At 47.7% G+C, this 14,400-nt stretch overlaps 1 protein-coding gene across 3 annotated transcripts in view; it reads left to right on the top strand.

The window, feature by feature from the left end:
- LOC145341334 (caM kinase-like vesicle-associated protein) overlaps positions 1 to 14,400 on the top strand; it is a 163,541-nt gene that overhangs the window by 126,318 nt on the left and 22,823 nt on the right. For all 3 annotated transcript variants that reach the window (XM_080186251.1, XM_080186249.1, XM_080186250.1), the window contains exons 5-6: positions 788 to 926; positions 4,461 to 4,581. In XM_080186251.1, coding sequence (XP_080042377.1) covers positions 788 to 926; positions 4,461 to 4,581 — 260 coding nt within the window. The remainder of the gene's footprint in view (positions 1 to 787; positions 927 to 4,460; positions 4,582 to 14,400) is intronic.

Here is a 14,400-nt window from a genome sequence, read left to right as displayed (position 1 = left end):
GAAAGATCAACTTAGTGTGAGGTAAGTCCATTCAAAAGTCTGATGGCAGCAGGGAAGAAGCTGTTCTTGAGTTGGTTGGTATGTGATCTCAGACTTTTGTAGCTTTTTCCTGACGGAAGAAGGTGGAAGAGAAAATGTTGGGGTGCGTGGGGTCCTTAATTATGCTGGCTAATTAGCCAAGGCGAGGGGAAGTGTAGACAGAGTCTGTTAAATCCTGCTCTTCCATAACTACTCCACAGTGAGGCATTAAAAGCCTAGTGACGACCATGAAGCAGTTATCATAAAGCCCATCTATTGGGGAGGCAATAGCCTAGTGGTATTATCGCTAGACTGTTAATCCAGAAACTCAGCTCATGTTCTGGCGTTCGAATCACGCTATGGCAGATGGTGGAATTTGAATTCAATCAAACAAAATCTGGAATTGAGAATCTACTGATGACCATGAAACCATTGTCGGAAAAACCCATCTGGTTCACTAGCAGCCTTTGGGGAAGGGAATCTGCCACTCTTGCCCGGTCTGGCCTACATGTGCCTCCAGGTCCATAGCAATGTGGTTGACTCTTAAAATGCCCCCCTCAAGGGCATTTGACCAGCCTTGCCCCACATCCCAAGAATAGAAAAAAAACGAATCCAGTAAAATAATGACCAAACTGCTGGATTGTTACCCGAGGCTACCTTCATCATTTAACCCTCCGAGTCCCAGTAGCTTCCTGGCGAAGCTGTGATCCAGCTAATGCTGCCAATTCCTGTTGAAAGGTCCAATATTAATGCCCCTGATTTATTTCAGTGCCACAGGTCGAGAGGTGTTTGACTGGATCCTGGATCAAGGTTACTACTCGGAACGAGACACCAGCAATGTGATCAGACAAGTGTTAGAGGCTGTGGCCTATTTGCATTCCCTGAAGATTGTCCACCGGAATCTGAAGGTAACCGCTCTTTAAGTGTAGTGTCGCCTCGGGCTGTACTTGAGAAAATTGTATTTGAAAAAAGTTCCATTAAGTGTTCTTCAGGAGCAACAGAACATAAGTCAAGAGGGTCTCGACGTGACTACCTCATCGGAGAGTGTCTACCTGAGAAGCCTTTAAGCAGTGTGAGATAACTCCTCAGAGGATAGAGCCCTTTCCCTGTTTCCCTTTATTTACAAACTCAATCCTACTCCTAGAGTGCTTCAGACACGGTCAGAATCCCAAAGTGCAGTGGACCTGACACTACCATATCTATACACGGCTCAGACTCCCTGATTGGGCAGCATCAGGGAGCTCATGCTCCAAGAGGCCCACCTCATGGGTCTGAGTGAAGTCATTGAAATTGTGAAGAGAGGTTGGGTAGGCTCGGGTTATCTTTCTTGGGGCAGGGAAGACTGAGGGGTGACCTGATCGATGTGTACACAATTATGAGGGACATGAAGATAAGGAGCAGTTGTTCCCCTTAATTGAAGGGTCAGTCACAATGGGCCATAGGTTCAAGCTGAGGGGCAGGAGGTTTGGGGGACGTGAGGAAAAACTATTTTACCTAGACGGTTTGGTTTGATTTGATTTATTATTGTCACATATATTAGCATACAGTGAAAAATATTGTTTCTTGTGTGCTACACAAACAAAGCGTATCATTCTTCGAGAAGGAAAGGAGAGATTGCAGAATGTAGTGTTACAGTCATTGCTAGGGTATAGAGAAAGATCAATGATGCGAGGCAGGTCCATTCATGATGGCAGCAGGGAAGAATCTGTTCGTGAGTCAGTTGGTACGCTTCCTCAGACTTTTATCTCTTTTTCCCAGCGGAAGAAGTTGGAAGAGATTATGTCGGGGGGCATGGGGTCTTTAGTTAAACTGGCTGCCCTTCTGAGGCAGCAGGAAGTGTAGACAGAGTCAATGGATGGGAGGCTGGTTTGAGAGATGGACTGGGCTTCGTTCATGATCCTTTGTAGTTTGTTGAGGTCTTGGGCAGAGCAGGAGCCATACCAAGCTGTGATACAAGCAGAAAGAATGCTTCCTATGGTGCATCTGTAAAAGTTGGTGAGAGTCATAGCGGACATGCCAAATTTCCTTCATTTCCTTCGGAGAAAGTAGAGGCACTGATGAGGGTCTGGAATGCGCTGCCTGGGAGGGTGGTGGAGGCAGGTTGCTTCGCATCCTTTAAAAAGTATCTGGATGAGCACTTGGCATGTCATAACACTCAGGGCTATAGGGCAAGTGCTAGCAGATGGAATGAGGTGGGAATTCAGATGTTTCTAATGTGTTGGCACAGACTCGATGGGCTGAAGGGCCTCTTCTGCACTGCCTGATTCTCATGATTCTCTGATTGCAGAAAATCTCAACACAGAAACCACTTTAAGGAGACTCATTGCACAAGTACCCCCTTTCTATCTGTAGATCCTTTTCAAATATTTTTATTTAAATAGTAGATGTTGATGATGAACAATTGCTAATCCTGGGGCGGGGGGTTCAATGACATCAGAAAAGATGTTTATCCTGGAAATCTTTAGCAAAATGATGTTATTCCAGCCATTTTGGTTTTTTTTAATTTCAGACCATCAGTTTGTCTGCTGCTTATAGCTGTTCCCAAGCAAACTGCTAATGGCGTCATCGGCACTCATGATTAAAACAAAAGCATTCAAAATATACCCTGCTCGACAAACAGGAGCTCCATATGGCTGCACGACAAGTGCTATGACTAGCTCTGAAATCCTCGATCCGCTGCATAAACAGGAGCTCCATATGTTTCACACAACCACAGTCACTGGTGCCTTTAACCTTTGCCTCGCTGTGCAAGGAACATTGTACAGGTCCGGTATTCAATAGAGCACAGCACAGCTCACTTGTTCAGTCTCTGAGCTCGCAGAGTCCTCGCTGTAAGTCCAGTTGGCAATGGCACAGCGAAGACAGAGATGTCTGAGATCATAGAATCCCTACAGTGCAGAAGGAGGCCATTTGGCCCGTCGAGTCTGCACCGACCACAATCCCACCCAGGCCCTATTCCCCGTGGAGGAGTCCAGAACCAGGGATTGCAGTCTGAGGATTTAGGGTAGACCACTTAGGACGGAGGTGAGGAGATATTTCTTCACCCAAAGAGTGGTGAGCTTGTGGAATTCATTACCGCAGGAAGCAGTTGATGCCAAAACGTTGAATACATTAAAGAGGTGGTTAGATATGGCACTTGGGGCAAATAGGGTCAAGGGTTCTGGGGAGAAAGCAGGATTAGGCAATTGAGTTGGATGATCAGCCATGATCGTAATGAATGGCGGAGTAGGCTCAAAGAATCTCCTCCTGCTCCTATCCTCTATGTTTCAATGTAACCTCACATATTTACCCTGCTAATCCCCCTGACATTAAGGGGCAAGTTATCACTGCCAATCAACCTAACCCGCTTTGGACTGTGGGAGAAACTGGACCTCCTGGAGGAAACTCACACAGCCACAGAGAGAATGTGCAAACTCCACACAGACTGTGACCCAAGCTCGGAATTGAACCTGGGTACCTAATGCTGTGAAGCAGCAGTACTAACTATTGAGCCACCCGGATCTTAGTGAACAACAGTCTATCTTCTTAATCAGTGAGATATAAGGACAGGGGAAGAAATTGAGGAATGCTGGAAGAAATAGAGTGAATGAGGGGCAATTTAGATACAGAGAAGTAAGAATGGTGGCGCAGTGGTGAGCACTGCTGCCTCACAGCTTCAGGGACCCGAGTTCGGTTCTGATCTCGGGTCACTGTCTGTGCGGAATCTGTACACTCTCCCCATGTCTGCGTGGGTTTCCCCTGGGTGCTCTGGTTTCCTCCCACATTCCAAAGATGTGTGGGTTAGGTGAAATGGCCAGGCTAAATTGCCCTTTGTGTCAAGGGGGCTAGCAGAGTACGTGGGGTCATGAGTATAGGGCCTGGGTGGGATTGTTGTTGGTGCCGGCTCGATGGGCCAAATGGCCTCCTTCTGCACTGCAGGCACTCTTATGAGAGAGAAAGAACGATTGGATGAAAAGAGAGAGGGAGAGACAATTAATAGCAAGATTTCGTTTCAATTGTTTCTTACATTTTAGAGGTAAATGCCCAAATCACCCAGTCTCTGGAATGGCCGGAGACTGGACATAGCTCCCAAAATTGGAACTACAGAAACCCCAAGGCCGGAAAATCCCACTCGAGGTTAGTGGGCCTTTGCACGGGCTGTGTCCCGCCCGCTACGATTCCCGTGGTGGGTGGGATGGGAAAATTCCGCCCAACTGTTATTTTCCCAACAAATCCTCTCGAATTGCTGCCCCCAGGGTTCGCTCACAAGCTGCTTTTGATATCTCCTTTTTTTGTGTGTTTTTGACTTCAAATTTGGCAATCCGGCATTGGCTGTCAGCTCTCGCTGAGGGGAAACTGCTGCCGTGTGTGTGTGTGTGACAATCTGCGAATGCTAATAATAATAGTGTTCTTTCTCTCCATCATTTCCCTAACCCGCGCTTTCCTGCTCCTCGTTCCTTCAGCTGGAGAACTTAGTCTACTTCAATCGCCTAAAAAACTCCAAGATTGTGATAAGTGACTTCCACCTGGCGAAACTGGAGAACGGATTGATCAAGGAGCCTTGCGGAACACCCGAGTATCTCGGTAAGACCTCGCGGGTGCAAGAGTAAAAGCAGCTCCGTGGTCGTATCGCGTTAAAGACCCCATGATGTTCTTATCACTTTTCCCCCAAATGTGCGGTAAAGTGGCCCCTTTAAGTTTAAAGGAGAAGTAAGAGGCAAGTCTTTCAGACAGAGGGTGGTGAGTCCCGGAACGCGCTGCCGGAGGAGGTAGTGGAAACAGGTTCTATAATAACGTTTGAGAGGCATCAGGATAGACAGGGATTAGAGGGATATGCTCCACGTAGAGGCAAGACAATATTAGATTAGAGAGGCGTCTCTGTTGGTATAAACTTCATAGAGTCATAGAACTCCTGCTGTGCAGAAGGAGGCCATTCAGCCCATCGTGTCTGCACCGACCACAATCCCACCCATCCCCTATTCCCGTAACTCCACACATTTACCCTGCTAATCCCCTAACACTAGCGTCAATTTAGCTTGCCCAGTCAACCCAACCCGCACATCTTTGAACTGTGGGAGAAAACAGGAGAAAACAGCAGAGGAAACCCACCGAGACATGGGAAGAATGATGAGTTCTAATGGGATTTAATAGGATTGAGGGTTATAGGCCTAGGTAGGGATATGATCAGCGCACCTTGTGGGCCAAAGGGCCTGTTTGTGCTGTAGCTTTTCTACGTTCTAAGAATGAGAGTTGGTGGGCCAAAGGGCCTGCTTCTATGCTGTAATGTTCTCTGTTCTTTGGAGAGGGGTGGGAAATGATCCCTGAGGGCCACCTGATCGGGCCAACTCAATGGAGAGGCCATGGGAGAAGCCAAATATATCAGGAGCAAGAACGTGTGTTACAGGTCAGGGAGGAACTTCAGTTCATGCCGTGGGGGAGAAGAATTGACGTGTATCACAGTTCCGTCAGACCCATAATTGTGTGTTTATGTATAAATCAATTACTACTTGAAGCCACAACAGGTCAACTTCAGAGTCACTACACAAAGGCTTTCACCGCAGTGGGTTAGTTGACCTTTATTTGCAAAACTTAATGCCAGCTCAGCCTTGTAGCGACAAAGGATCTCAGGGGGTTAAATCTGACTTGCACACTGACAGGAAGCAGAATTATTTTATACCGATTACTTTTCCATTAACCCTAGACAGATGTGGGAAGGGAGGGGGTCTGTCCGTTCACTATTACTCATTTTGCTTTGCCACTAAAGTAAATCTTCGTGTCATTTTGATATCTCCAAGTGGTCTGGCTCCAATTTTTCATAGAAGAATAGAACCTCTGCACTGCAGAAAGAGAAAACGCTGGAAAATCTCAGCAGGTCTGGCAGCATCTGTAAGGAGAGAAAAGAGCTGACGTCTCGAGTCCAGACGACCCTTTGTCAAAGCTAAAAGGCATAGAAAGTGGGAGATATTTATACTGCAGGGTGAGGGAATGAAAGATGAGTCATAGCCACAGAAACCAGGGAAACCAGCTAATAGCTGTCCGCAGAGAGAATAAAGAGCTCAAATGGCCAAACGGCAGAGAAGCTAAAATGAAAATGTTGGCAGAGGGGGAGGGAATGGATGGGACAGAGGTAAGATTTAGAAAAGGAGAAGCAAAGGGGGAGAAAAGTTAAGGGAAGGGGCATAAAGTAGGGGAAAAGAATGGGGGGGAGAGAAAGATGAAGAAAGACAATAAAGAGATAACAGTAAAAAATGTAATAAAATAGAATGAAAACAAAGGGGTGGAGATGGGGTAGAGCAAACCATCTGAAGTTGTTGAATTCGATGTTGAGACCGGGAGGCTGTAAAGCTGGAAGATGAGCCACTGTTCCTCCAGTTTGTGTTGAGCTTCACTGGAACATTACAACAGACCAAGGACAGACCTGTGGGCACGGGAGCAGGACCGTGTGTTAAAATGGCAAGCAACCGGAAGGTCAGGGTCCTGACTGCGCACAGACCGAATGTGCTCAGCAAAGGGATCACCCAGTCTACGCTTGGTCTCTCCGATATAGAGGAGACCACATTGGGAGCAGTGAATGCAATAGATCAAATTGAAAGAGGTGCAAGTGGAACGCTGCTTTACCCAGAATGAATGTTCTGGACATTGGATGATGGGCATAGAAGAGGTAAAGGGACAAGTGTTACACCTTCCGCAATTGCATGGGAAGGTGCCATAAGTGACAGGAGAGGTGTTGGGTATAGTGGAGGAGTGGGCTAGGTTATCCCAGAGGGAACGGTCTCTGCAGAATGCTGACTGAGAGATTGAAGGGAAGATGTGTTTGGTGGTGGCATCACGCTGGAGTTGGCGAAAATGGCAGAGGATTATGCTTTGCATGCAGAGGCTGGTGGGGTGAAATGTGAGAACAAGGGGTCCTTGTTCTGTAATGGGGGGAAAGGGGGTGAGGACCATGGTGCAGAAGATGGACTGCATACTGTTGAGGGCCCTGTCGACGGCTGTAAATGGGAATCCATGGTTGAGGAAAAAGGAGAACATATTAGAAGCATCATCATTTGGGAGGTGGCATCATCAGAATAAACGTGATGGAGACAAAGGGGCTGGGAGAAAGGGATGGAGTCCTTACAGGATGTGGGGTGTGAAGAGTTGTAGCCCAGAGAGCTGTAGGAGTCAGTGGGCTAGTACTAGATATTCTAGATAGTCTATTGCTGGAAATGGAGACAGAAAGGTCAAGGAAGGGAAGTGTCTGAGATGGACCAGGTGAAGGTGATGGAAACTGGAAGTGAAGTTGATGAATTTTTGGAGATCTGGACAAGATCATGAAGCAGAACCAAAATAGTCATTGACGTATCGGCATTCACTGCTCCCAATGTGGTCTCCTCTATATCGGAGAGACCAAACGTAGACTGGGTGATCGCTTTGCTGAGTGCCTGCGGTCTGTGCGCAGTCAGGACCCTGACCTTCCGGTTGCTTGCCATTTTAACACACGGTCCTGCTCCCGTGCCCACAGGTCTGTCCTTGGTCTGTTGTAATGTTCCAGTGAAGCTCAACACAAACTGGAGGAACAGCGGCTCATCTTCCGGCTTTACAGCCTCCCGGTCTCAACATCGAATTCAACAACTTCAGATGGTTTGCTCTACCCCATCTCCACCCCTTTGTTTTCAGTCAATTGCATTACATTTTTTACTGTTCTTTACCTTTTAGTTCTTTATTGTCTTTCTTCATTTTTCTTCCCTGCCCCCCCCCCACTCTTTCCCCTTATTTTACACCCCTTCCCTTACCTTTTCTCCCCCCTGCTTTTTCTTTTCTAAATCTTACCTCTGTCCCATCCATTTTCCTTCCCCGCTCCCACCCTGAACATCTTCATTTTAGCTTCTCTGCTGTTTGGCCATTCACACCCTTTATTCTCTGTGGGCAGCTATAAGCAGCCTTTTCCCCCGGTTTCTGTGGCTATGACTCATCTTTCATTCCCTCACCCTGCAGTATAAATATCTCTCATTTTCAATGCCTTTTAGCTTCGACAAAGGGTCGTCTGGACTCGAAACAGCAGCTCTTTTCTCTCCTTACTGATACTGCCAGACCTGCTGAGATTTTCCAGCGTTTTCTCTTTTGGCTTCCGATTCCAGCATCCGCAGTAATTTGCTTGTATCCAAAAGGAGGCCATTTGGCCCATCGGGTCAGCACTGACACATGCCCTGGTTTAAATCCGTGCATATTTACCCTGCTAAACCCCTTGCCCGTGTTTCTTGGGACATGAAAGGGCAGTTTAGTGTGGCCAATCTACCTAACCTGCACATCTCAGGGCCCCCAGTGTCAAACTTACAGTATCTCTGACACTCAGGCAGTGACACCCTTGTGCTCTGAGCGGGGGGCAGGGTGATAAGCGCTGTGCCCATGTACCCCTCTGTCGCTGCCAGGCTACAGAAGGAGTGTTCCCTAAGGAACCTGAAGATTGGATGGGCTCAGGCTTGGGGGAAGAGGTTGACCTCGGGGCCGTCCCCCAGGAGGGAGAGTTTCATGGCGCCACTTGCCCTTGTTGCCCTCAGAAAGGTGGTGTTCACTTTTGGGATGGTGAATTCAGATACCACCCTGAGGTAAGCAGAGGGCATGGATTTAGAGTCGTAGAGGTTTACAGCATGGAAGCAGACCCTTCGGCCCAACCTGTCCACACCACCATGTTTTTACCACTACAATTATTCTCAATTGCCCACATTTGGCCCACATCTCTCTACATCCATCTTACCCATGGAACTGTCTAACTATTTTTTAAAAGACAAAATTATACCCGCCTTTACTACTGCCTCCGGCAGCTCATTCCAGACACTCACCTGGAATTTTTTCACCCTCTGTGTGAAAAAATTGTCCCTCTGGACACTTTTGTATCTCTCCCCTCTCACCTTAAACCTATGCCCTCTAGTTTTAAACTCCCCTACCTTTGGGAAAAGATATTGACTATCTAGCTGATCTATGCCCCTCATTATTTTATAGACCTCTATAAGGTCACCCCTCAGCCTCCTACACTCCGGGGAAAAAAGTCCTGGTCTATCCAGCCTCTCCTTATATCTCAACCCATCAAGTCCTGGTAGCATCCTAGTAAATCTTTTCTGCACTCCTTCTAGTTCAATAATATCCTTTCTATAATAGGGTTACCAGAACAGTATTCCAAGTGTGGCCTTACTAATGCCTTCAACAAGACGTCCTAACTCCTGTATTCAATGTTCTGACCGATGAAACCAAGCATGCCGAATGCCTTCTTCACCACCCTGTCCACCTGTGACTCCACTTTCAAGGAGCTATGAACCTTAGAATTAATGTGATTGACTAAAGAACCGTGAAGAAAGTTTGATGAGGATTTGGAAAGCACTATCTGATGGGGTGATATAAATAGATTCACAAAAGGCCTTCCTAGAACATAGAACACTGCAGCACAAACAGGCCCTTCGGCCCACAAGTTGCACCGATCATATCCCAACCTACCAGGCCTATCTATAACCCTCAATCCCATTAAATCCCATGTACTCATCCAGAAGCCTCTTAAAAGACCCCAGCGAGTTCGCCTCCACCACCACCACCGACAGCACCCAATTCCACTCACTCACCACCCTCTGAGTGAAAAACTTACCCCTGACATCTCCTCTGTACCTGCTCCCCAGCACCTTAAACCTGTGTCCTCTCGTAGCGACCATTTCAGCCCTGGGAAATAGCCTCTGAGAATCCACCCTATCTATACCTCTCAACATCTTATAAACCTCTATCAGGTCACCTCTCAATCCTTCGTCTCTCCGGGGAGAAAAGACCGAGCTCCCTCAGCCTATCCTCATAAGGCATGCCTCCCAATCCAATCGGAAGGAAACTGGATGAATGGGTGAATGGGAAAAGGATGCCAGCGATCTTGAGCAAGGAGATGAATTAGAAATGAGTGCCCTGGGCGGTGTATTACTTGTGGGAATTGGGGGGTGGGGTGTCAAGATATCTTGCCACCCATAATTTGAAGGGGGGTGGCACTGGCGCTGACATTGGCAATCCGCTGCCAAATTTAAAAGAATAATTAAGAGTCAATGAAGCTACTTATCACGCCAATCGTGTGCCTGATAAGACACTGCCTACACCCCAAAATATCTGGCATCAAACCAAGTGAGAGCAGAGAGCCCAATTTTTTTCAGTTCCAATGTTTGAAGGAAGGAAGGGGGTGGTCAATCTTTGTGGGCTGCCCTTCGCCACCCAGAGTTTAAGGTTTATTTATTAGTGGCACAGGTAGGGTTACATTAACACTGCAATGAAGTTACTGTGAAAATTCCCCCAGTCACCACACTCCCGGCGCCTGCTCGGGCACACTGAGGGAGAATTTAGCACGGCCAATGCACCTAACCAGCACATCTTTCAGACGGTGGGAGCAAACCAGAGGAAACCCGCACAGACACGGGGAGAATGTGCAGACTCCGCACAGACAGTGGCCCAAGCCGAGAATCAAAGCCTGGTCCCTGGCGCTGTGAGGCAGCAGTGCTAACCACTGTGCCACCCCCTCAAGTTGAACCCCTTTCTCCCTACATGCTCCCTCCCATAACCTCACCCCTTCACCTCAAGTTGAACACTCGCCCCCTTTCTTCCTATATGCCCCCTCCCCATATCCACGCCCCCCCCAATACACTTCCTCCTGACCTACCCAAACCGTCCCAGACTAAGACCCTGGACTTACCTGCCCCAGGGATCCATGGTCCTTGACCTTCTTTACTCATAGAATAGAAATAGAATCCCTACAGCATAGAGGCCATTCGGCCCATCGAGTCTGCACCGAACACAATCCCACCCAGGCCCTACCCCCATATCCCTACATATTTACCCACTAATCCCGCTAACCTACGCATCTCAGGACACTAAGGGGCAATTTTTAGCACAGCCAATCAACCTAACCAGCACATCTTTGGACTGCGGGAGGAAACCGGAGCACCCGGAGGAAACCCACGCAGACACGAGGAGAATGTGCAAACTCCACACAGACAGTGACCCGAGCCGGGAATCGAACCCAGGTCCCTGGAGCTGTGAAGCAGCAGTGCTAACCCACTGTGCCACCGTGCTGCCCGACTGCAATCCCAGCAGTTGGCACGGACGCCTTCCTGGCACTGTTGTGACTGACGGAGCTGCCGCCAATCAGATAACCCAGCATCTCCAGGGGACCGGAGCTCCGTCTCATTGAGGGATGGGGGGGGTGGGGGGTCCCACGCAACCCTCGTTTGTCCGTCCCGCAGCACCTTGTGGCTTCATGAGCTGGTCGGCAAGGAGAACGTCCCCTCCACATTGACGCTGTTTTCGGGATTGGTGTGTGCACCCCCCCCCGCTGCAGTGCGACTAACTGGATCGTACTCCAGGGGAGCCAGCATAGATGGGACGAATGGCCACCTTCGGTGCGCTGCAATGTTCTATAAGTCTATGATTCAGAACGTCCTCAGTACAAGCAAGGGTAGGAAGATAAATGGCAGCTTTGCTCACATCCTAACAGTAAACTTTAAAAGTGAAAGCGATTAAAATAAACGAGACAATCTAATCGTTATGTCACCGTGTTTTATCTCACTCTGCTCGTTATACTGATGACAGACTTCCAGTCCTGGAATGCAAATAGCAGCATAATTATCAACAATCACCATCCAAACCATTTGGAGTTCAATTGTTACACCCACAGTTTAATTTATGATGGTGAGTTGTATAAAACACACATTTTTAACATCACTGCTTTCTGCAGGCTGTGAGGCTCCTATTAATTGATTTTATGTTTTAAAAACAGGATCGTAGGAAAGAGGGCATATTAAAGCCTGTATAAAAGCAAATTACTGCGGAGGCTGGAATCTAAAACCAAAAGAGAAAATGCTGGAATATCTCAGCAGATCTGCCAGCATCCATGGAGAGAGAATAGAGCCAACGTCTCAAGTCTGGATGACTTTTGTCCAATAGCTGTTGACAAAGGGTCATCTGGACTCGAAACGTCAGCTCTTTTCTCACTTTACAAATGACGCCAGACCTGCTGAGGTTTTCCAGCATTTTCTCTTTAAAGCCTGTCGCGGCAACTTTTCTTTCAGAGTTCCCATTAAAGTTCCCAATTTTTTTTTTAGGATTTTACTTGTTAGTGTCACAAGTACTCTTACATTAACACTGCAATGAAGTTACTGTGAAAACCCCCTAGTCGCCACACTCTGGCGCCTGTTCGGGTACACTGGGGGAAAATTTAGCACGGCCAAGCGCGTCCTTCAGACCGTGGGAGGAAACCAGAGCACCCGGAGGGAACCCACGCAGACATGGGGAGAATGTGCAGACTCTGCACAGACAGTGACTCCGAGCTGAGAATTGAACCCGGATCCCTGGCATGGCAACAATGCTAACTACTGCGCCACCATGTGCCAATTGAGTGTATTGACTGAAGTATCCCAGTCTGGGTTTGTATGCCTCCCAGGGAGAGTCACAGTGCAGTTCTCCAGACAGACCCTAATCTGCTTCCGTGATCTCTGTCCCCATCATCTCGCTCCCGGAAATCTGTCATCGACAATCGCTTCTCGTCCTCACTGTAATGTCTTCCTTCCTCCTTTCTGGTCTCCAGCTGCTAGCCTGTACCATAGGACATGCTGCCCAATAGCTAGACAGATTCCCAGTCTGGCCAGCTGACAGTTGGGAAACAGAGAAAGGAATTAACATGAACGCAAAATACTGTAGATGCTGGAATCTGAAACAGAAACAGAAAAATGATGAAAATCCTCAGCGGGTCTGACAGCAGAGAGAATTGAACCACGCTTTGGGTCTGGATGACCCTTCGTCAGAGCTGAAACTAACATTTGAATTCAGCAGGGTATCTATGATTCCAAGTGCCCTAATCATTTAAAATCACTCCCACTGGGCGACATATTGGTTAGCACTGCTGCCTCACAGCGCCAGGGACACGGGTTCAATTCCAGCTTCGGGTCACTTACTGTGCGGAGTTTGCACATTCTCCCTGTGTCCGTGTGGGTTTCCTCTGAGCACTCCAGTTTCCTCCCACAATTCAAAGATATGCAGGTTGGGTGGATTGACCATACTAAATTGCCCCATAGTATCCCAAAATGTCTTGATTAGGGGGATTGGTGGTGTCTCTACATGGGTAGGGCCTCGGTAAGATGCTCAGTTAGAGTCGGGGCCAATTTGGTGGACCTCCTTCTGCACTGCAGGGATTCCACGGTCCATCTTCCCCATAAATATTGAGGTCTTTGTGTTGTGTGAATGAACTTCTGTCTGCTCCTTCTCCATAGCCCTATACATTCTTTCCCTTCAAGCATTCTATCAAACTCTCGATAAATAAGCTTCCACTGCCCTATCAGGCAGCATTTCACAAAACCAGTTTCCTCAGATCCCCGCTGATCCTTTTGTTAATCATTTAAAATCAGCTGCTTCTGACACTGGGAACAGTTTCTGTTTATCTACTCATAAAATCATCGAATCACAGTGAAGGCCATTTAGCCAATTGAAACTGTCATGATTTTGATGCGTTACCTTGTTTTAAGAGTAGCCTGCATTGTCCAGAAGGAAAAACCTGGAAATGACTGGTACCGGTGCCCACTGGAGTTCCACTTTAAGGTACACAAGATCTCGGTGGCACAGTGGTTAGCAAAATCAGAGACCCAGGTTCAATTCCCTGCTTGGGTCACTGTCTGTGAGGAATCTGCACATTCTCCCCATGTCTGTGTGGGTTTCCTCCCACAGTCCAAAAGATGTGTTGGGTTAGGTGCATTGGCTATAGTAAATTCTCCCTCAGTGTCCCCGAACAGGCGCCGGAGTGTGGCGACTAGGGGACTTTCACAGTAACCTCATTGCACTGTTAATTTTTTTATTCATCCGTGGACATGGGTGTAACTGGCTGTCCATTGCATTTGAGAGTCAACCACATTGCTGTGGCCTGGAGTCACATGTAGGTCATACCAGGTAAGGACAGCAGATTTCCTTCCCTGAAAGACATTAATGAACAAGATGAGTTTTTCCGACAATCAACAATGGTTTCATGGTCATCAGTAGATCCTTAATTCCAGATTTTTTTTATTGAATTCAAATTCCACCATCTGCAGTGGTGGGATTTGAACCCGGGTCCCCAGAACTTTAACTGGGTTTCTGGATTAATAGTCTGGCAATAATACCACTAGGCCATCGCCTTCCCTAATATAAGCCTACTTGTGACACTGCTAAATAAACAAGACCAGTTGTGTCCAACTGGACGCTCAAAGCAGCTTCGCAGGTAGAGGCTGTGGTTAAGAAGGCGTATGGTGTACTGGCCTTCATCAATCGAGGGATTGAGTTTAGGAGTCGGGAGATAATGCTGCAACTTTATAAGACCCTGGTCAGACCCCACTTGGAGTACTGTGCGCAGTTCTGGTCGCCTCATTACAGAAAGGATGTGGAAGC

Source organism: Carcharhinus amblyrhynchos, chromosome 3, assembly GCF_965287045.1.
Source record: "Carcharhinus amblyrhynchos chromosome 3, sCarAmb.v2.hapA, whole genome shotgun sequence".
Classification (NCBI taxonomy): Eukaryota; Metazoa; Chordata; class Chondrichthyes; order Carcharhiniformes; family Carcharhinidae; genus Carcharhinus; species Carcharhinus amblyrhynchos.
Note: the sequence above shows the minus strand (reverse complement) of the source record. Positions and strands in the feature narration are given on the sequence as shown.